This window comes from Nuphar pumila, chromosome 5 (genome assembly GCF_984573655.1).
Source record: "Nuphar pumila chromosome 5, dmNupPumi1.hap1.1, whole genome shotgun sequence".
NCBI classification, from domain to species: Eukaryota; Viridiplantae; Streptophyta; class Magnoliopsida; order Nymphaeales; family Nymphaeaceae; genus Nuphar; species Nuphar pumila.
In genome coordinates this window covers 118,902,531-118,926,750 of record NC_143253.1, presented here as the reverse complement: position 1 = coordinate 118,926,750, position 24,220 = coordinate 118,902,531, and the positions used below count along the sequence as shown (strand labels likewise).

Genomic DNA, 24,220 nt, shown 5'->3' with positions numbered 1-24,220 from the left:
TGATATATTTTTAATTATTTTTTTAACCGATTCAGAATGATTCACTTGAGAATTGGTATCGGCCGATTCGGACTCCTCAATACCTTTACTGACAACATTGCAAAATACAAAAGGCTAAGATGGTTTCACCTCATTTCCCAAATGCATTAACTGCCTCCTCAACATCATTCTTCCAAACAAACACTACTAAGATTTTACCAAATGCATAACCTCTCATCCTAGCTGCTAATTTCTAAAGAAGCCAAACAAGCTCTCTCTCTCTCTCTCTCTCTTGTCAAAGGACCTCCATGCATGAATATATATTTTTAAGAAGCTCACAAAAAAAAGATGCATTTAAATAACGGCAAAAGTTTCATTTGTTTTTTTTACTCACTTCCTTTGTCACTTCTTACTCAATTTGTTTATCCTTTTTTTTTTGAAAGGCAAGCTAGAATTAGGCAGACCCCCATCGGTTATTATTCAACGTACCCACTGGGGTTTGAACCTGCAACGTCCCAACCACAAGGAGACCTGCACTGACAGCTCCTACCAACCATGCGGAGCCCGCCCTTGGTTCAACTTGTTTATCCTTTGTAAACAGGTTTGGATCGGTTGCAATATGATTGCACAAAATTTGTGCATTAAGCACCTGATCGCCACAACTGATAGGCCCAGTCCCCAAGATGAAGGGTGATCAGGTGCTTAATGCGAACATATTTGTGCAATCATATTGCACCTGATCTTTTCACTTTGTAAACACTTCATGCTTCACATTTTGGGCATCATTTCTTTGGTAGGGGTCCACCTAACCCCAGCTTGCCTATAAAAAAAAAACAAACAAACTATGGAATGAACATACCAACCGGTGCTCCTCGTGTTTGGTAGGAGCTGTCAGTGTACGTCTCCTTGTGGTGGGACTTTGCAGGTTCAAAACCCAGTGATGCGTTGAATGACTGTTGGGGGTCTGCCTAACCCAAGCTTGCCTTTCAAAAAAGAAGAAGGAATGAACATCCAATTTGAAAGGTTGCTCCTGTCAGAAAAAAAAAAACAAAAACTTAATTTAATGGAGTTAGTTGACTAAAAGATCTTTAATTGAGATTAGTCACAATCGACTTGATCGAGCCAACTTGCACTCATTTCGAACTCGAATTCTACTAGGAATGTTCAAACTTTATGACATCCAAATTGACTTGAGAAGAGGTTAACTGACTAAGATCTTGATTCAGATCAGCTTCTACCGGTCATGAACCAAAGTCACTGAACCTTATATCCTTCGAGGTCCCAACCTTCAAAAGAAGGCGGGACCAGATGCAATCACATTGCACACTTTTAGTGCGCCGCTACACCTGATCACCCACCATTTGCTGTTGTCCCCTTGACTCATGGTGGGCACTCAGGTGCAGAGGCACACTAAAAGTGACATGAGACCGCTAAAAGGATGGATGAGGGGTTGGAGACAGGTGTACCAAACTCACTTTTACAGGAAGCCTTTTTCTCAAGCCTTGCAGGGTCTACACCAATTAAGACTAAAGGCAAATAGCATCAAAGGTAGGGCTGGAGAACAAGATGAGCAGCTTGTAACTCAGTTCAGCTCGACTATCACATAAATTCAAAGCGGCAAATTGTGCCACAGGCTGCTCGTGAAGGTCTCACATGAGCAGAGCATGAACATTGAAAGTTCAACTCAGCTCAGCTCATGTAGGCTTGTTAGAAAAATGCTTACATGCCTTTCGAAAAAAATACATACATACATACATACACTTGCACTCATACACCACTTATGTCATATACTATGGTGTAATAGTAGTTGGTTGGGATAGGAAAATAAATTTTTTAACAAGCCAGCTCGAGCTTGACTTACCTAGCTTGTTTCATTACAAGCTGGAGCTCGGGTCAGATCATAATAATGAGCTCAAGCTTGATTTCAGCCTTAATCATCCAAAGCTTGAATGGGTTAAGCTTAGCTCATTCAGCGTGTTTAGTAGCCCTAATCAAAGGCGAGTACTATCATAACCATGATGCAGAATCAAGCTGGCTGGTTTGTAGATTCGCTCGCTTTTGGCTGCCCATAAATGGAACTGGATCTCAACTTGACTCAATTGGAAAGGAATCACAGGCAACCTAATCAAATGTATCCTCAATTTTCTTGTGTTACATGTGAAATGGGACTATTATCAGATTCTTATCTGAATTGGACATCAGAAAAGCCCTCATAATATCCCACTATATTAGATCAAGTGGGTGTCAACTCAGCCTCATGAAAGGGACATGAGACCTCATTTTCATGAGACATTTTTACATGCATACAGTGAGCAAAGGTCAAGCTGCCTACTTTGCCAAGCTCTTCATGCTATGCACTAATGTGATCATGATTCATGATTCATGGTTCACTCATACTTTTTTTTTTTATAGGCAAGCTGGGGTTATGACCAGTTATACAACTATACCATTGGGTTTTGAACCTGCAACCTCCTAACACAAGGTGAGGTGCACTGGCTGCTCCTATTAGACAAGCAGAGCCCCCATTGGTGATTCACTCATACTTGCATGACATATATTGCGTTGATCTTTTTCAAGCCATTAACCAATTTTTTTATAGTTTTTTTTATTTTTTTTTGAAAATTTCACTTAAGAATGTGATCTAGATGTATGGTTTTATACAAAAGGACTCTTGGATCATCTAGATCTTTTAAGAGTTGAAAAAAATATTGAAGCATAAAAACTCATATTTCTTGATACTATTACGATGACCCAACAGTTGATTCTTAATAAATGGACCACACCGAATGCATATGCACGGTTAGATTTGCAAAAAAACCAATAAAATCTTGATTCATACCAGCAAACATATTTGATTGGTAAACATATTTCAGTTCCTTATATATATTTATATATATATATATATATATATATATATATATATATATATATATATATATATATATATATATATATATATATATATATGATGTGGGGATGGTCCACCCACTAAATGGTTCACCCTTTTCTCTCCCTTCAAAAAGTCATGTTAGATATGTTTTTGACAAATCTGATGGTGCGAATATGATTTTCATATTTGAAAACATATAAATAGGCTATTGTATCAAAGATTTTTTATGTATAAGATTTTATAATATAAAAAATTTCAAAAATTTGAAAACCATTGATTTTTGAATTCTTGTAAAATCATACCTACACATCAATGATTCCATTGTGGATTCATATGTTTTCAACCATAAAGATTACATCTATATGATTAGATTTATCAAAAAACATATTTAACACACTTTTTGAAGGAGAGGCCAAGAGGGTGAACCATCCCCTTATCACATATATATATATATATATATATATATATATAAAGTGGTAGCTCCGCAACCCACAAAGGGTAGCTACCAGCACAAAAAATGCTCAAACATGATATTTGCACGTTTTAGTGTTTTAGCTGCAATTCTGACCGCCACTAAAGGTCTCAGTTTTCGCTGAGACCTTTAGTGCAGTCAAACAACCGTAGCTAAACGCCCTAGCGAAAACTGAGACCTTTGCAGCGATAAAAAATCATCGCTAAAAGAGCAAAAATGTGTAAATAGCGCAATTTTGCTTCTTTTAAGCATTTTTTTTTGTGATTATGATGGATGGCCAGCAGAACTCAATATATATATATATATATATATATATATATATATAGGAATAAAAACCTCAATAAAAAGGGTCTCAAACTTATCAATGATTTTTTTTTTTAAATTCTGACCATACAGATGTGTTCAGAATGATTGATTTACTACAAATTGATACTTGGATCATGGATTTTGGATAGAAAAATGGTATTGAATCTCAAAAATTTATGAAAATTGTAAGCCTTTGATTTTTGAAACTTATAAAAACCTATCCATGCATCAGAATCAAATGTTTCAAGAATTAATTCCTATAACAAAAGCATATAGATAAAGTCAGAATTTTGATAAAAAACACAAAAAATCTAATAAAACGTTCATTGATGAGTAGATTTGGAGGTTTTCCATTGGGTATTCATTTCCCTCTCTATATTATATAAGGATACGAATGACACTTTTTATATTTGTAAGGGGTAGGTGTGACAATTCAGTGACAGAAAAACGTACGAGCAAGGCGGGGTAGGAGTGGGGGAGTAGTCAAAGGCTCAAAGCCACGAGGAAGCATGCATATCGAGAACCGGAAGCCTCCGTACCCAACTCTGGGACCCACATGTTCTTGGTCTCAACTTTCTAGAGATAGAAAGGCTTGCCTTTTTAGAGAGAGAGAGAGAGACTGCAGCAAAGTTGTTGAGAATCATCGGAATAGATGTGGGTAGAGAGATAAAGTTTTCTTTAGAGAGGGGAAGGGGAGGAGGGACAGGGAAGGGGAGGAGGGACAGGGAAGGCGTATTACAGTTGAAGTTCAAAGGAGTCGTACTCCTTCCCTCCAACTGCCTCCTACTTATTCTAGAGAGAGAGAGTTTGGCGCTTAAACAGGGCAGAGAGAGAGAGAGAGAGCAACGACTCAGTATTCCTTCCTTGTCTGATCTCAAATGGGTACGTATTGTTTCCTACTTCTTCACTAATTTCGGTTTCTTTAGCGGTTTTCCGGCAATTAACCTAATGAGAAGTTGCCACCAATCACGGATTCAGAGGCACACATGGACGTTTCTTGGAATATGGAGGACGAATACGAGAAATTCGTTAGGAGAATGAATCCTCCCAGGTAAAACCTCCCCTCTTTCTGGTTTAACGGCCACCGGAAAACCGTAAGTTTTAACTCCCCTTGTTCTCTCTCTCTCTCTTCTGCTTCTTACGTTAGGGTGGTGATTGACAACGAGTCATGCCAGAGTGCAACGGTTATCAGGGTAGGTATTAAATTTCAATTATTTTTCTACATAAATTGCCTTAAAATTTTTGGAAAACTGTATTTCTATTTTTATTTTTGGAAAAATATGTGGTGCAGGTTGATAGTGCAAACAAGCAGGGCATACTGCTCGAAGTTGTGCAGGTTCTCACTGATTTAAATCTGATTATAACAAAGGCATATATTTCTTCAGATGGAAGCTGGTTCATGGACGGTAAGTTTATTAGTGATTTATTTTCTTTTTTTTAATAGCAGAAGAAATATTATTGATTTATTTTCCTATATAATTTGAGACACCCATGTGTGGAAAACTAATTATTTTGGTTTTTATTAATGATTCAAAGTTAAATAAAATTATTCTAAAAAAGATTTTAAGTATCATCTGCTAAAATCATTTCTATCCATTTTTTATTAGTTATACCAAATTAGAATCATTTAAACAAGAATTCTAAGTGCCATCTGCTAAATATAATTTCTGGCCATTTTTTATTAGTTATTCCAAATCAATTAGAATCTTTTTTAAACAAAAAGCTTAAGTACCATATGCTAAATATCATTTTTGGCTAATACAGATCATTGTTTGATGCCTAGTTATAGCCATATAAATTATTGTACTTGAAGCTGTACTATTTTGTTGTTTCTTTGGTTTATTTTGTGGATATTTGATATTTGCTTATATGAGTTGTCTGGTTGTGATGGTTTCTTTGTTTTCGTTTGTTGAAGTTTTTAATGTGACTGATCGAGAGGGGAAGAAACTCAGAGACGAGAAGATTCTGGATTGTATCCGGAAGGTATGCCCTTCCTAATCTTGTTCATATATTGATATTTTCTGGCTTGAATATATTGTGAGTGTTATTTCTTCAAACCCTTTTTTGTTATTCTTCGTGTTTCTAATTTTTTTTTTCAGTTTGATCTGCCACTTGTTATCCTCGAGGTAGTTAATTTGTTGAATACCAATCTGTAACTAGTACTTTGAATATTTTTAATCGGCAAATACTTTCAAGTTTTTGGGGTCCCTAGTAGTGCTTTAGAGTTATATGAGTTTTTAAGAGTGGTTATTTCTTCTGCTAGCTTCTGTTTCCCCTAATGAGTACAGCCGTGTTTTTATAGTGTGAATTCAAGGTTTGTTTCTGTTTGGCTGTGTTGCCTGAGTTAAAACTTGCTAGTTTGTGAAATACTATACCTCTTCTTCTATCCAAAAAAAACTTGGCCTCTTCTAGTTCAAGTGAATGAATAGATTTTACACGAATACAGTCTGGCAAATCATGTTTATGCATGACAAGTCCTACTCGGTTCAAATTGAGACACTGATGTTTAAGAAGTCTAAATCAACTTTGCACATGCTTGGTTTATTCTGAGTTCGTGGCCCGGAATATGTGAAGCAGTTGGTTTTTGCTAATCTTATGTCATGGCGATGAACGGACAGGATAGTTGGAAAAGTATGATCTTGCTATCATAACCAAGTTAACTTGGGTTCAATTTCTTATGGCTGATTTTCAAAAAAACAAAAAAAAAACAGAGGTGACATTGTGATTCAGCTGTGTCTTAAGCTTGGTTGGGCTGAGTATCTAAAATTGTACATATTAAACTGTGCAGTCTCTAGAAGAAGATTCTTCCGTCACTTCTACCGTGAGAAGGTCGATTGGTATTCAACCGTCAAATGAGCACACGTCAATTGAGTTAACAGGCACTGATAGGCCAGGGTTGCTCTCAGAAGTTTGTGCCGTGCTTGCCAACCTCAAATGCAATGTGGTGAATGCTGAGCTCTGGACCCATAACACCAGAGCTGCAGCAGTCATGCATGTAACTGATGAAGCAACTGGTTTGGCTATTACAGACCCACAAAGGCTTTCTAAGATCAAAGAGCGTCTGTGCAATGTATTAAAAGGTAACAACAATAACAGGGGAGCAAGCACAGTTGTTTCTTTGGGTCACACTCACACAGAGAGGAGGCTGCACCAAATGATGTTTGCTGTTCGAGACTATGAAAGAGGTGATAGAGGGGACACAGAAGACAAACTCAGGCCTCATGTGACTGTTATGGATTGCACTGACAAGGACTATTCAGTGGTTGCAATTCGTTGCAAAGATCGACCAAAACTTCTTTTTGATACAGTGTGCACTTTGACAGACATGCAGTATGTGGTTTTTCATGGAAATGTTGATGCAGAAAGACCAGAAGCTTATCAGGTATCTTATCTGGTAGCCTAAATATTCTTGAAATTGTGTAGCATTTATATGCAGTTCAACAGATACAGGAAGTTGACTTGTCCTTTCTTTTTTCTTTTGTCTACTAAGAGCTCATTGTCCTTTCAAAATAGTAGAATGCATCTGATTTGATACTTCGAATTATGTTTGTCATTCCTTTCTGTAATTCCTTGTCTTTGTTTTTTGAAGGAATACTACATTCGTCATATAGATGGGTCTCCTGTCAATTCGGAAGCTGAGAGGCAGCGCGTGATCCAATGTCTTGAGGCAGCAATAGAGAGAAGAGTTTCAGAGGTCTGCTTATGTCAAATATCTCAGCACTTATTTTGGTTCCTGGCTACCTGTTTCTATTAATCATATTATAATGCTTTTGATTCTTGATATGGGACTATTTTTGTTAGAAGATCATTTTGAACTGTAAATTTACGAAGTCATGCTGCCACTGCTTAGCAGTTCCTAGTTCTCAAACACCCTGGACGATTCTTCTACTGGTCTCTACTTGGTATGATGAGTCTTCAATTTCAGTGCCCCAGGGATGGAAGAAAGTCCTATTAGGTCCTTGCCAATCCTGAACAGTTCTTTGAGAATATTTTGTTTATTCAGTGTCCTAGCTGTTTTTTATGTTTTACTTAATTTGGATTGCTTAAAAGATCAAACTTAGGTTTAGATTAATTTAGAAGAGCATACTGTAGTTGATGACACTATTCATGACTGGTTTTGTAATGTCTATTAGAAGAAACAGTAGGATATCTGTTAAATCATTGATTTGTGATTTTGTTCTTTTATGGTCTTTGCTTTACACACTTGTCACGTTTTGAGCCATTTTTAAATCATCATCATTTTCAAGAATAGCGAGCTGTTGATTTTTTACTGTCACTAAAATTGAATGGTATATTAGAGATGATTAATGTAAGCCAATAAACTATGTTAAACACATCTGCATTGTTAGATCCAACATTTGATAATTAGATCCATGCAAATCCTTTGCTGTATATACTGGACTAACTGCTCTATGTATCATTGCTTTCTTGGTTTTACATTTTTCACTTCTAAAAGGCCGTGGGCTATTTTCAGGGACTTAAGCTCGAGTTATGCACCACTGACAGAGTTGGTCTGCTGTCTGATGTCACTCGGATTTTCCGTGAGAACAGCCTAACTGTCACTAGAGCAGAAGTAACAACCAAAGGTGGCAAAGCAATCAACACGTTCTATGTGTCCGATGCCTCTGGGCACCCTGTTGACGCGAAGAGAATTGACAATATTAGGTTAGCGATTGGACAAACCATACTGAAAGTGAAAGACAACTCTGCCTATTCTACATCTCCTCCCCAAGAATCCACTACCAGGTTTCTCTTTGGCAACCTCTTCAAATCCAAATCGTTCTGTAATTTCGGGTTGGTGCGGCTGTACTCTTGATCTCTTGCTGTGGGCATGCAATACATGGCATGCAAATTTGCAATTTCCTGAAAGATCTGATAATTGTTACTATCTATTGAAAGGAATCAGGAAATGAAAGCATCATGTACAGTTATATAGTTTAAAGAATGAAAACATGTTTGTAAATTTAACATAGGTTATAGTTGACCTATTGTTTAGGGAAGGGTCCCTTGTATCATGAGAAACAGCCAGACTGTGAAGAGGCTGGTGGGGCTGGCCTAGTTGTGTAAGTATGAATGTGTATAGTGATGTCACATTGTGAAAATTCCCATTGTAATCCTCTTTATTATTACAAAGAAAACATTGTGTCCCTTCACTATCTATAGCTTTATGCCATTGATGAAAGGAATTCATCAGTAAAACTGTTCAATGTTTGAAGTGACCAACACATTGTATACGTCAACTTTGCAATTTGCACAAATTGGACGACAAACTCATGCCCTTGTGGTTGGTGACTGAAGTGATGGGGTTGTTGGCAAATAAGATAATGCATTTCAGGCTGGTATGTACTGTTCCAGTTGCTTTGGATCCAACTGTACCAGCTTGCCAATTGGTTTGGATCCAATCTCTTGAAATGACAATGGATGAGTAGAGGGACTGTTTGTTGCAGTTTCCCTTCCCTATGCTCGATTAATTGAAACAGCACTTTTGTAGTCATTGTTATCAGCCATTTTTTGCCACCCGATGGAAACCCCCCATTACTGACCACACATTGATAGGTTTCTGGTTGGTAAAACCCTCGAGGCCCTCCTTGCCTACTGGGGAGTATGCCCAGCTTCGACCTTGCAGCAAGGGGTATTCCTGTTGGGTTTTGAGCTTGTGACATCTCAACAACTTGGGTAACATTCACCAGGCCCCTACGGGATGATCAGAGCACTTGTGGGCATCAGCCAGGAAGCATTTCATATGCAAATTCCTCTGAACGTTGCCTTGTGTGTGTGTGTGTGTGAGAGAGAGAGAGAGAGAGAGAGAGAGAGAGAGAGAGAGTCGAAAGAAATTCAACATTACCACTCACGAAGATCAACAAAATGTTGAACCCATGAACTGAACAAGAGCAAAGTCAAAACAAATAAAGAAAGCAGAAATAAAACGGGCTCACGCAGAAGCCGGTTGCCCAGATTGCGGCAAAAGAGAGGTAACGTCAGCAGGAGGGAGCAGAAGATCACTAAGATGCATACGCAAGATCACATAAACATCTACCAAGATTTTATGCACCAGGTTTTGAATGTTAACCAGAATTTGACGAAAATGAGCATCGTTTCGTGCCATCCAAACAAACCACCAAGAAGTAAGCAACCACGTTCACCAGATGAACCTCTCCTCGTGTTGCGCCTAATACAAACCTGGCCCAAGATCAGATCTAGTGCAAAAGACTCCTCAATAACAAACACTTTTGGATGCCTCCAGGTTCTGCTAAAAAGTTTCACAAATATTGGGCAAGACCAGAACAAGTGAAACGTAGATTCTTCTGTAGGTTGACAAAGTACGCACCAACTCGAGAGATGAATGCCCCACTTCTTTAAATAACTATGGGTGTGGATCCTATCGTGCAAAATTAACCAAGCCAGGATTCGAGAACGGGGAGAAGGACCCTTCGCCCAAAGCACATCCTCGGGCAACCAATCAGCCCTCGGGGGGAGCAACGATCTATAAACTTTTTTGGTGAGGAACTCTCCGCTTGGCGCCATAGCCCATTGCCTTGTGTGCGTGAGAGAGAGAGATCATGTATATCAATGTCAAAGGTCATTAAAGTCAGCATCACACCTTTCTGAAATTGGGGACTTTTCAATTCTTCTTTTTTAAACATTTTTGGTTAGTAGCATGTTTGGTGCACGAGGAAGCTAAACGTATTTTAACCTTCATTAAGAATGTCTTTAGATGAATACGTTGACTGACAATTCGTTTGCTTTTACTGAATTAAAAATGAAGAGAAAGATACTAAAAGTTCAAAGTACTATAACCATGATTAGTCTTTTCAGGCTTGCATAGAAATATATTTTTGTGATAAAGGGTCCACCAAATTCCTCGAGATGGTGGAAATCAATAGCCATTTGTAGAGAGATCATTGTTCCTCTTCCACCAGGATGGGAAAGATAGCCAACTTATGTGAGCCTTGGAATCTTTCACAAGTGCTTCTGGACCACTTTCAATCCTTAGACTGCTTAACTACATTAAAAGTTAACCAAAGTATTAATCGCTACTTTGAGTTGTATACAATTCATGCTTTTGACGTCTGTTGAGTCTGTATACAATTCACTTTTGAAGTATGTTGATTAGGACCTCTGTGACATGAACGGATACGAGGCATACTATTTTTGTATAATTTTCCATTGAAAATAGTATACAAGAGGAGCCTATGATAATGAACATGCAATCAGTATGATTTATCCATTTTCAATAGATTCATTACCACAGAAACTGATCTCAGATCTAGATCCAAATCTCTAATAATAATAAACATGCTCGAGCTGGTTTTCAGCATCAAGAAGGTTGGAAACCAATGGCTGGGAGTTTAAAGTTGGCATGCTGATTACTAATTCAGTTGATTGGAGATTATGTCATATATTCGTCTGTACTGTGCTGCTGGCAAGCATGGAATCAGCTTGATCCACAAACCTTGTCAAGGGAGCCTTTTCTTGCCGGATCTTAACCAAGGGGTCTCGGTTTTGAATCCACAGTTTGCCTATCAAACAGAGAAAAACCCACAGTTTTCAGGTTTATTGATAGCGGCAAACTAATAAAATATATTCTTGACTAATTACATGCGAGCACGCACACACACACACACAGGGGCTTACCATTGTTGTTATCAATGGCGGAAGTCACATTTGCAGGCATTTGCTCAATTAGACCACAGGCAAATTTTACGAGAGTTTGTTTTACTAAGAAGCATATTTTGTATCTAATTGATCTTGCGTGAAATCTTATTTTGTTTTACGGAATTTTTTAGAAAAGCAGCCAATTTTCGCACAATAATAAAAAAAGCACCAATGTTTGCCACCCAGATCATTTCTTTGCTCTGGTGCCACCTATTTCATTCTGGTGCCTCTCACCACCATCACTAACGCCATCTATTCTTCTTACTTTCTGCTATGCACCTTTGATCTTCACTGTTTTTCTTCTCCTTCTTTTTCACGCGGAGATAAAAATCTAAATATTTTCACTTTGTTGTAATTATGAGATTTTAGTGCATTGTCACTATATATATATTGACTTTCATATTCTTTTAAGAACTTGTCCAAGCATTTAATTTTTTTATTTAATACATGTACCCTACTAAAAACACTGTATAAATCACATTCCGAAGTTGGTTCAACATATATTTAATGCAAATACTAAACAATTTAGTTGCATTGCTACATTGGTATCACCTATAGTAGCAGAGAGAGAGAGAGAGAGAGAGAGAGAGAGAGAGAGGATAAGCTCCAGTATCAATGTCCATACGGTATAAATGAGTCGAAACTCATAGGCGTGGTTTTTTTACTCAAATTGACAATGTAGATGTGATCTACATGTTTGATTTAGTGGATATCCGCCCTTGGATCAATGTTTTTCGACAAAAAATTTTTTTTTTTAAGAAAAAAAAAATTTAGCCGTGGAATTTTTTTATTTGCCCGAAAACCTGTTTATACATCAAAACCCGATGATCCAAGGACCGATCTTCACTAAATCAAACATATAAATCACATCTAAGGTGTCAGATTGAGTAAAAACAACTTGCACTATGAGTTCCAACTCATTGATACCATACGTGCATATGGAAGAATATATATATTCTCTCATATTTTTAGTTTTCATATTCTAGTGACTATATATATCACTAGAAATATGAAAACTACTGTGTGAACCACATTTTTTATGATTTTTTTATTCTTTTCTCTCAAATCTAACCGTACACATTTGATCTATGTGCTTGGTTTTATAAGGACCAGTTCTTGAATCATCCCATTATGATGCATAAGCCATAGTTTTTAAGGCTTCAAAATCAATGACTCATAATCTTCATATCTACATCGCACTAAAATTTCATGATTCAAAAAATCATATTTTTGGATCAAAATAACACCATCCAAGGCTTGATCCTTAGCTAACAAACCTTCCTCGACTCATTTATGTGATCAGATTGAGTTGATAAAGCTTGAACATATGATTTTTAGCTCAATGGTTTGATATAATAATATAAGGATATTTTAGTCATTTTGATTAGTTGAATAGAGAGAGAGAGAGAGAGAGAGAGAGAGAGAGAGAGAGATTCCAGCTTAATTGTTGCCTTGTTGGCAAACTTTGGAAGTCATATAATAGAGTAATAGAACATTTGAACACTACTTTGTCTAATGGGCAATTGTCACAACATTCTGCTTCTTGAGGGTCAAACTGTCCATGCAGAGATTTCTCACCTGTTTCTTTTGAAGCTTCCCTTGGCGCTTAGATGGTTCAATTCATTTTGAAGTGTCATTCCATGCACCCATCAAGTTTGACCAATCTAGATTCCCTTCACTTTCTTGACCATCAAGCTTTTTTTTCTTTTTTGAAGCAAAGGTAAAACACTGCATTAAGAACAACAAATTTGAATCATACAGCAGATAAAGCCGATGAGAAATCCACTAAGAGTGCAGTGAACAGTTGTTGATTACATTTAAATTAAACGGCACCGACTAGCCATTCATGTGGAAGACCCAGAATGATTTTCTTTTTTGGTTCATATCTCCGACCCCAATTGTTTTGGGATGAAGGCGTAGTTGTTGTTGTTGTTGGCACCGACTAGCCAGCAGAAGCCCCCAATGCCAGAGGTTATCTTGAGGGCGGATCGGGTGCAATCACATTGCACACTTTGTGTGTGTCCTGCTGCGCCCGATCACCCTCCATCTCTGCGGCGGTGTCAGCTGTGGGGCTGAACAGAAGATGGAGGGCAGATCAGGTGCGGCCGCACACTAGAGTATGCAATGTGATTGCACCTGATCTGTCTTCAATTATCTTGGCCATCAAGCTATGTCAGTTTAGCTATCGGCCACTGTTCCTCAGTTGACCATAACAAGAAAAGAGGGTCCGAATTAGTGGTGCAGATTCATATTTTGCTAGGTCAAATGTTTTGGTTAAAACAACTGTCATGTGCCAAATTGAATAGCGACTAGACCTTATGATGAAGTGGTGGTCCAAAAGGTATAGAAAAAGAGACGTCATGAAATTGGCAAGAGTGAGAAAGTGAAGGGAAATGAAATTCTCCTTTTTTCATGATAATGAAGTCGAGGAGAAACTACTGTTGTGGTTAAGAGACATCTCGTTTCTATCTGAGAGCTGCCACATTGATCATAGCCCTGTTTTGGTGCCCACTGTGTTAAACTCCATGATTATTCTCCCATATGCACTAGAGGATACAATTTTTCATTGGGTTTGACCTTGCAGCAAGCAACACACACCTGGTTATCGAACTCGTGACATTCTTTAACTAGAACGCCTTAAGTTGACCCACCTAGCCAGGTGCACGGAGCCCTTGTAGGCAAAAGATTAGAATTCTTGTTACCATCAAGGCATGTTTGTTTTGCTCAAATCCTTGAAGAAATAACTGATTTTTTCTATGAAAATGGTCATTTTCTGATGGAGGCCCAGGTTGGGAATGTGTCTTTCATAAGAAAATGAGGCTTTTCATAGGAAAGCGGCAGTCTAACCCCTTTGCCACCACCAGGGAACTGTACTCGTATGAAATAATGGGGTTTCGTGCCGAACATGCCGGTGGCTAAGACAGATAGGCCTCTTGAAGAACTCTTATGTTGATTTTTTTAACCTAGAAGATGGATGCCCTTGAAATTGTTGTCAGGCTGCTCTTGAGCCGGACTTGTGTGTTAGTTTCAATAATTCCAAGCTCGAAAAACCGGCCTCATGAGCTTAATTAGTCAAAGCTTAATCCTGTGCTCAAGGAAGCTCAGTTCACCCCCAGTTTGAGCTCAAGCTTGACAAGCATATGTAGTGCCAAGTTGAGACCAACATACGCCAGGAGTCGCATCCTTTCTCCTGTTACATGCTACAAACCTTCTTTGTTCTTCCCTAAACCTTTGCATGAGCTCAAGCTTTGTTAATATGGAGGAGTTACTACAAGTTTTGAAAGGAAGGAGACTGAGAGAGGAGTTGCCTATGGAGCTGTTAAACACCTTATACAGTTTTGATGGGATTAACATTAGCAACAATTATTGTAAAGTTTATTCTTTGGTTAAAAACCTAGCACAGCTAGCGAGAGGGGGAATGTCCAACACTTGGAAGGATCACCCTAGATTGGCACCCTTTGATAGAAGGGTGATTTTTTTTTTGTATACAAACTACAACATTTAGTTGATCAATGAACTGGTAGGGGTAGTATGCCTAACCCCCCAAAAAAACTTGAACATGCTTCACAAGTCAAGCTCAAGCAAGATTGTACATAAATTTCAGGTTAGAATCCTAATCTTTTCTCTTTTTTTTGATAAACAAACTAGTGGATAATCCGTGGGATTCGAATGCGAGGCCCCCTCGGTTATGACAGTGCAACCTAACCATCCACCTATCTCATTCAACCTTGAGATCGAGGAATTACTACTACATTTTGAGTTCACTCTTACTAGGAGATGCTTGGTAATTCATCTACGAGTTGTATTTTTACCAACGCCAAGCCCTTCCCCTATGGCTGTGAAATGAGCCGAGCTTGAGCTTTGTTGTAAAAACACATATTTGAGTGCACGGGTAAAAGCTTGATTAGTTTAGATAATGATGGTGCACTTTTAATTTTAACATATTATACAAACGAGTATTATATATGCCATATGAGAAGCTAATGCTTCAATGATTATTGGGTTGTACTTCCATTATGGAGGTGATGGGATCAAATACAAACATCTATATCTTTTTTTATGATAAAAAAAACATTTTTTTATCACAAAAAGTTCAGCTTAAGCTAGCTTTATCTTGGTATTGAGAGCATCAAAACAACCTCAAACAGCTCAAGCTCAAGCTTGGCTTGGCTCATGCTAAGCCGTACTTCCCTCGAAATGGGAGGTAATTGGCAATATCTCTGCGAATTCCCCCAAATGTGCACTTACAAGTTTGGCCAACTGCATGCATATAAGGCAAATTCCACAGACTGCAACTTATATCCAACCTAGGAGGGAACTAATTGTTAAAGGGGGACCAATTCCCTTTTAATTAGTTCATGCTTTAATTTCTTTAAATACAAGCAAAGAATTAGAATTGGAGGAAACCAACTCTGTCCTTTTCACCTTTTTCCCCCTCAACTGCCCTCACCCAAACACGGCTATGCTTATCCTGAACCATTAAATTAATCACTATTTGGAAATGGAAATTGCCGAGATGCTTCCTTCGGCCATAGGAAGTTGCCAAGAAGCTTCTTTGTGAATCGGGTTTGTTCAGATGGCATCAAGTTGACTCATGTATTTAAATTATGATATTCTGATAGAATTGGTTTAACTAAACAAAGTTCTTTATGAGTATAATATAGATAGTTTGAATGCCATAGGGATTCAAGATTATGCAAAAAAAATTGGGTTTTCTAGCCGTAGAGAACAGGCAACTCCAGCTGGGTCATATTCAATAGCATTAATCGAGGGCAACTTTAATGACCTTCCAAACTTCATAATTTTCATTTTTAGCGTTTTTACTTACAGTGGGACTTAGAAAATTTAAACAAATCAGCCCAAATTGCTTCTCCATAGAGAATTGAAATCTTGGGAGTTACAGATTCTAATTGGTCTATACTCTCTCTTTCTCCATATATATATATAAGGTGCTCCCGGGAGCAGCTACTCCCCCTAATAAAAGATCCAAAAAATAAAAAAATTTGAGCATTGTTTGTTGAACAGACCCTACAGATAGGGTCTACAATCATTATTTAGTGAAAAACAAGTTTTGGATATGTGATTATGACATACATGCAGGTTGTTTCATGATCTTCAAAAATCAACAGCTCACAGTGTATCAAAATTTCATAACTTAAAAAATCTTATTTTTATGTCCAAAAAACACGATTCCTATCAAATAATCTATGTTAAGTAACATCTATAAGGTCTGATTGAGAAGATGCAACCTACAACTACAATTTCTAGTAGGTGGGAGTAGGTGATCGGTAGCATTACTCTCTCTCTCTCTCTCTCTCTGTCTATATATATATATATATATATGTGTGTGTGTGTGTGTGTGTGTGTGTGGGAGTAAGGACCGGTAGCTGCCAACCTCTTATTGGCCGATGCCTAATGTACGCATGCACACCGTCCATTTTGTGCGTGTCACAAGCTAATGTACAGAACCGTCACTATTCTTTAGCTGCAGGTGAAACCACTGCTAAAGACCAGGGCAGGGCAGTCTTTAGCACTGTGCTAAACCAAAGGCCATGGCAGTCAGTCTTTAGCAGCGATTTCACCCATCACCTTAAAAAAAGTGTAATTTGTTCTTGCTATCATTATGCAAAATGAATGCCACAATTAATGTGGGTTTTGGGGGTGCCACCAAATACTTTCATTTTGGTTTTAAATAGTGAATTCTTAAGATGCGAAGTCTATTATAATTGTTTTAATCTCTCTCTCTCTCTCTCTCTCTCTCTCTCTCTATATATATATATATATATATATATATATATATATATATATGAAGAGATTACGATAGTGAAGAAGCGTTTTTGCCATGGCGGCTAAGAGTGGTTGAAATATTGAAATAATGGATGAGGGGCTTTGCTCAATTTAATTAAAGGCTTCTACACTTACAAAGGAATTTCCATTATCTTTAGCAGTAAAAAATGTACTATTCCAACCATTTTAAAAGAATAAATCAATACTTCCTTTTCAATAGATGCTATTATTAATTCCAAGTTGCCTACCATGAAAGCTTGTTGGAGTGTTTTTTTTGTAAATAATTATTTGGAACACTATTCCTGCATATGCATTGGAGCTCTACTTGATCTTGTTGTTAAACAGTATACCTAGTCAAAGTTCTAGTTAGAACTTGCATTCTTACAAGACAATAACTGTTCAAATAAATGAGAAAACACTAAATCCTATTCCTACACACACAAGTTGACATCAATCCAACGCCCCATGGACTGATTCATCGGGCTCAATTTTCATGCCTTCACGAGCTTGTGATGAATCTAGCCAAGAAAGTCGAAAAGTATGAATGTTTGATGGTCTTAAGAATCAACTTTCCTTGCTGCTAAAGGTTCAAAATTAAAGTATGAACGTTTTCGTTTTTCCTGCCATTGTTAGCAATTGTCAACCCACTAGAGCACTTAAGTTTACTTGTGTGGGGGGGGGGGGGGGGGGGAGGGGGGGAAGCTACCCAGAAAAATGAGATAGCTAGTCTCGGAAACTGCGTTACGCTTTATAATGCAATTCTCCAACACATTGCTTTTCTAAAAAGGCGTTTCCATTTCACAAGCCAAATAATGTTGTTTGGCATGGTGTTGTAAGTAACAACTCAACACACTGCATCGATATATATCAAAAAAACAAAAACGGAAAGAAGAGAAAATCAACCACACAAAGGACATGGACTTTTACGTTCGATAAGAGTTACCTACGTTCATGTTAGAGTTACAATTCTAGAGAGTTCCACCAGAGTCTAGTTGAAGAAAACGACTTCTAAGAGTCCTCATGAAGAACAAGATAAAACAAATGTCCTCCATAAAGATATTGATAATTCGGTTGAGGGAAGAGTGCACAAATCATCTAGTGCAAAGACGGTTTTATCAAAACCTAATAATAAGGATGTTAAAACCAAGACTTTTTATCCTCATATCATGTTCGCTATATTGAACGCTCAATGTAACACATATAAATACATTAAGAGAAAACCTCTATTCGTGAGTCAGAATAGAAGACATTACCGTGGACGTAGGTTTACACCAAACCACGTAATATCGTTGTGTGACTGTGCAATTTCGTTCTTGTATTTTATTTCTTTTGTGTGAGTGCTGGTTCATTTTATGGTATCAGAGCCATAATCATTGGCAAGCTCAACCTCGTTCTCCAACAATACTCAACATCTCGGAGATCAGTCAGCGACTTCAGGTAATCTCAGTATGATTTTACCCCAACCGAAATTCTAATCTGGCCTTTATCATTTTTTATCTATCAAATTAACGACCGACAATTATTTGTTATGGGAATCGTAATTTCTGCCTATTTTGAAATCATATGACCTTATTGGTCTTGTTGATGAGTCTAAGTCATGCCCTATGAAATTCAAAATAAATTAATAAAAAATAATCAAGATTTCATATTATGGCATCGTCAAGATCAACTTTTACTTAATTGGATCTTATCTTCGCTATCTGAATCTGTCCACACTCATGTTGTGGGTCTCTCCATGCCCTATGGGGTCTAGAATTCTTTGAAACTAGCTTATGCTGCCCAGTCTCGAGCCCAAATTATGCAATTGAAAAATAGATTATTTGAGTTAAAGAAAGGCAAACAAAGCATTGAAGAATATATTCAGGATGCAAAAAGAATCTCGCATCAACTGGCAGTTGTCACCAAACTGATTTTTGGAGATGTTTTAATGGCTCATATTCTTCATGGTATACCATCTGAATTTAATTCGTTTTGTACGACCATTACTACTCGCATCGAATCGATATCACTTAATGAACTTCATGGACTTTTGTTGATTCATAAAACTCAATTAAGTGAAAATGAACCGGTCCTTGATGTGTTAAAATCAAAATCAAAACTTGAATTGGTGGTGGCTATCACTGGAAGAATAATGACAATAGTGGTAGTTATCGAGGGCAAAATAACGACTATTCCAATCAACCTCAAAGTGAACAAAACTATGGAGACTATGCAAATTCATCAAATAGAGTTATTTGTCAAGTGTGCGACAAATCAGGACACATGGCAAAGAAGTGTTTTCAATATGCCTTACTCTATCAATCAAACTCTCTGCAAGCCTATCATGCTGCTCTTGTGATGTACGGTGATGATTCTTGGTACCTTGATTCTAGTGTAATTTATCACGTCACCAATGATCTTAAGAATATGTCCTTGCACTCTGAATATCAAGGCAATGACATTCTTAAAGTCGGCAATGGCTCATGTTTGCAAATTCATAATGTGAGTATGATTCGTTTTCCTAAAGCTCTTTTCCTTCTCAAAGATGTTTTACATGTTCCTTGTATTACAAAAAATTTGATATCAGTTAATAAGTTGGTCAGAGATAATAACTTATTTGTTGAGTTTCATCTTAATTATTGTTATATTAAGGATAAGGCTTCGAGAAAACTTCTAGCCAGCAGAAAGAGTGATGGAGGCCTCTATCGATTTTTCCTTCCAACAAGGCGGCATATAGCAACAATGGTAGGCGAACGTGCTCAGTTTGACCAATGACATTAATGCTTTGGTCATCTATTGTCTAAGATTGTTCAACATATGCTTCGTCAGTTTCATTTACCTTTTCACAAATGGTTTGAAAATAAAGTTTGTGAGGCATGTCAAATTGGCAAGAGTCATAACTTACCTTTTGTTTCTTCTTCTCATCAAGTGGCTAAACCTTTAGATTTGATTTTTTTGGATGTTTGGGGACCAACTCCTATTGCTTCTCTTAATAATGAACGATATTATATCAGTTTTATCGATGCATACTCTCGTTATTATTGGATTTATATGCTTCATAAAAAATTGCAAGTGTTTGATGTTTTCAGGCAATTCAAAGCATATGTTGAGAATATTTGTAATGGTAAGATTAAATTTCTCTACACAAATTGGGGTGGTGGGTATCGTAATATTTCTTCCTATTTACATGCTTGCGGCATTGGTCACTGGATTTCTTGTCCCTATACTCATGAACAAAATGGGAGCACCAAACACAAACATCAACACATTGTCAATGTTTGTCTCACACTTATGGCCCACTCTATTATTCCCTTAAAATTTTGGCATTATGCCTTTTTAGCTGCAGTTTATCTTATCAATCGACTCTCATCGCCCACCATTGCCCATAAAACTCTTCTAGAAATTCTTTTTAAAGTCTCCGTCGATTATACCTTTTTGCATATTTTCGGTTGTGCCTATTTTCTTTGTCTTCATCCTTATTGCTATCATAAACTTGATCCTCGCTCTACGTTGTGCATATTCTTAGGGTATAGCCCTCATCACAAGAGATATATGTGTCTCAACATGACCACCTTCAAACTTATTATTTCCCGGCATGTTGTTCTTGTTGAATCCTGGTTCCCGTTCTCTTAACTTAGTCATCTTCCTTCGGCTCCCTCTCAACTCACTCTCTCTCTCCTGCGTCAGTTGCTCTTGTCATACCCCATCCACCCTACTCTACTCCGGTAGCACCTACACATATCCCTTCCACTTCTGCTCTCTCCTCTCTCCTATTGGTTTTTGTGGACCCATCTTATCCTCCTTCCCCACCGACCGATCCTGTCTTATCGGGATCCATGCCTCCCTCTATGGTGTCGGTCCGAACTCACCCCATGGTTACTTGCACCATGGACGACACTCACAAACTAAAATTGTTTCTCTCCACCAAGCATCCTCTTTCAGTTACTCTTCTCTCTGAGCTTCACTAGGATATGAAACCAACTTCCTTTAAAAGTGCCAACCAAGATCCCCGATGGCGACAAGCTATATACTTAGAATTCAATGCCCTGATCCAGAATGACACATGGGTCCTTGTTCCTCTAGCTGCTCATCACATTATTGGATGCAAATGGATTTACAAAATCAAACGACGGTCAGATGGTAGTCTTGAACGCTTTAAAGCTCGGCTTGTCTCCAAAGGATTCAGTCAACAAGAAGGTGTCGACTATTTTGAGACATTCAGCCTGGTGGCTAAACCCACTACTATTCGCATTATCCTTGCTCTTTCCACTGGTCACAATTGGTCAATCCGTCAACTTGATGTGCAAAATGCTTTTCTCTATGACATTCTCAATGAAGATGTTTACATGGCTCAACCCCCTGGTTTTCAAGACACTCAGTTTTCCCACTATGTGTGCAAGTTGCACCATGCCCTATATGGCCTGAAACATGCTCCGCGTGCATGGTATCATCGTCTTTGTTCCTTTCTATTGAACATGAGTTTTATTGGTTCTCAGATGGACACTTCTCTCTTTATTTTTTGAACTTTTTATGCTCATTTATATGGATGATATTATTGTGACGAAAACTCTACTTCTCACATTCGGTCTTTTATATCCAATATGAGGCATGAGTTTGCTCTCGAGGATTTGGGTCCACTGCATTTTTTTCTTGGCATTGAGGTTCTTTCTCTCTCCATTGGGTTGTTGTTATGCCATCACAAGTATATTCTGGATCTTCTCAGTCGGTCCAACATGCTTGGCACCAAGCCCATTGCGTCACCAATGGTGACCAATCTTTCGTTGTCCGCTTTCAGTGGAATTGCCTTTGAAGATCCCATTTTATATCACAGCATTATGGGTTCCTTGCAATACATCACATTGACTCGACCGAATGTGTCATTTGCTGTGAACAAAGTGTGTGAGTTCATGCATCGCCCCACTCTTGATCATTGGCAGGTTGTCAAGCGTATTCTTCGCTACCTCAAGTCCATGATTTCCTATGGATTGCTTATGACTCAGTCCACTAATTTGGATCTCTCTGTTTTTATGGATGCGGATTTGACCGACTATCCTGACGACCACAAATCTACTAGTGGGTATGCTGTGTTCATTGGCCCTAATTTGGTTTCCTAGAGCTCTGAGAAACAACATGCCATCTCCCGCTCAAGCACCCAAGCTGAGTATCGTGCTCTCTTTAACTCTGCTGCTGAAGTTACTTGGGTTGAATATCTTCTGCATGAACTCGGTTTCACTAGTCTTCAACCAATCATCCAGTGTGACAACATCGGTGCCACGTACCTTGCTTCTCATCCAGTGTTTCATTCTCACACAAAACATTTCGAAATAAATGTTTATTTTGTTCATGACAAAGTTGCTAAGGAGTTGCAAGTTCGATATTTACATACTAATGATCAACTAGATAATTTGTTATCTGAGCTCTTGCACTACAAGAAATCTGTGGATTAGCGATAGACGTAATCTGTCGCTAATCTATCACAAATCCACCGCTGAATAGTTTAGCGATGGATTAACGACAGATAACTTTCATCATAATTTTTTAGTCTCTAATTAGCGAAGAAACATATCTGTCACTACTTTTGTCGCTAATTTGTGATGGATTAGTGAATGCCATGATCCGTCATGAAATTATCGCTAATCCACAAAGATTTGGTTTTGCAACAGGTACACATTCATCACTATTGTAGCGACGGATTACAATCCATCGCAAAACATTGACCGATTCAGTTTTGCAACGGATAAATATCCATCCCTAATCCATCATTAAATTGAAGGCCAATACTAATTAGCGACAGATATTATCCATCGCTAATCTATCACAAAAATTAAAAAAAAAAATTGTTTGAAATATAAATATCGAGAATTTTGTTTTTGTTATACAATTTATATATCCTGTGTATAAAAAACAAAGTACACATAAAGAATACATATACAAAGCAGGTGAAACAAATTTAACACAAGTTAGAAGGGAAAAAAAAAATATCGATCCACTATAATCCTCGCCAAGTTCTAATTATTTACAAGTGAACATATACAAAGAGTTTTGTTTGAAACAACAAGAAGGTGCAACAAATTCAATACATGAATCTAATCATCGCCAAGATTTGGAGCATTATCCCCTTCATTGTCTCGATCTGCCCCTTCATCCATGTCTCCATTAGCTCCTCTACACTGATTATCTCCAGCATCCTATAAAAGAACCAAAAGGTTAGTATTGATAAACAAAATATAATGAAATAAATTATATGCAATGCACCTAATCTAAGGCAATCAAAGTAACATGGATGAATGATACATAGACTAGCAATAAAGTGAAGGGCATTAACATAATTCAGATATGTGTTCTAAGGCTAACAAAAAAAAATCATAGTGATTCAATCATGCAAATATGTGTTCTAAGGTTGTCAAAAAAATGTCATAGTGATTCAAGCATAAATATATGGTTTATAAGGTTGTCAAATAAATGTGTTATGTATCACAATTATGCATATATGTGTTATAAGGTAGTCAAAAAACTTTCATAGTGATGAAATCATGCTTATATATGTTCTAAGGTTGTCAAAAAACTTTCATAGTGATTCAATCATGCATATATGTGTTATAAGGCAGTCAAACAATTTCATAGTGATGAAATCATGCTTATATATGTGTTTTAAGGTTGTCAAAAAACTTTTATAGTGATTCAATCATGCATATATGTGTTCTAAGGTTGTCAAAAAACTTTCATAGTGATTCAATCATGCATATATGTGTTATAAGGCAGTCAAAAAACTTTCATGGTGATGAAATCATGCTTATATGTGTTCTAAGGTTGTGAAAAAACTTTCATAGTGATTCAATCATGCATATATGTGTTATAAGGCAGTCAAAAAATTTTATAGTGATGAAATCATGCTCATATGTGATGAAATCATGCATATACTAGCTTGAAATCTAACAACATAAAACAAATGACATAAAACTTTCATACCTGACGGGCACGTGCAGATGAAGTTCTCCTGTCCTGAAAAAAGCTGCACAACTCATTACGGATAACGTTGAAAATGGATTCATGTAAAAAGCCATGCATTGTGTCCTTAATAAGCTGGCGGACACCATCCCAAGAATTAGCAGGGTCAATCGAACGCTGAGAGTTGATGCTGGCGGGAGAAC

The 24,220-nt window shown here is 37.6% G+C and overlaps 1 protein-coding gene across 1 annotated transcript; it reads left to right on the top strand.

Moving 5' to 3' along the window:
* Positions 1-4,262: 4,262 nt before the first annotated feature.
* LOC149838351 (ACT domain-containing protein ACR4-like) lies at positions 4,263-8,805 on the top strand. Its single transcript, XM_090006537.1, has 8 exons — positions 4,263-4,529; positions 4,626-4,698; positions 4,795-4,840; positions 4,939-5,053; positions 5,563-5,630; positions 6,436-7,029; positions 7,237-7,341; positions 8,122-8,805. Exons 1-8 carry the CDS (start codon positions 4,526-4,528, stop codon positions 8,461-8,463), a joined length of 1,347 nt encoding a protein of 448 aa, XP_089862663.1. The 5' UTR covers positions 4,263-4,525; the 3' UTR covers positions 8,464-8,805.
* The last annotated feature ends 15,415 nt before the right edge of the window (positions 8,806-24,220 follow it).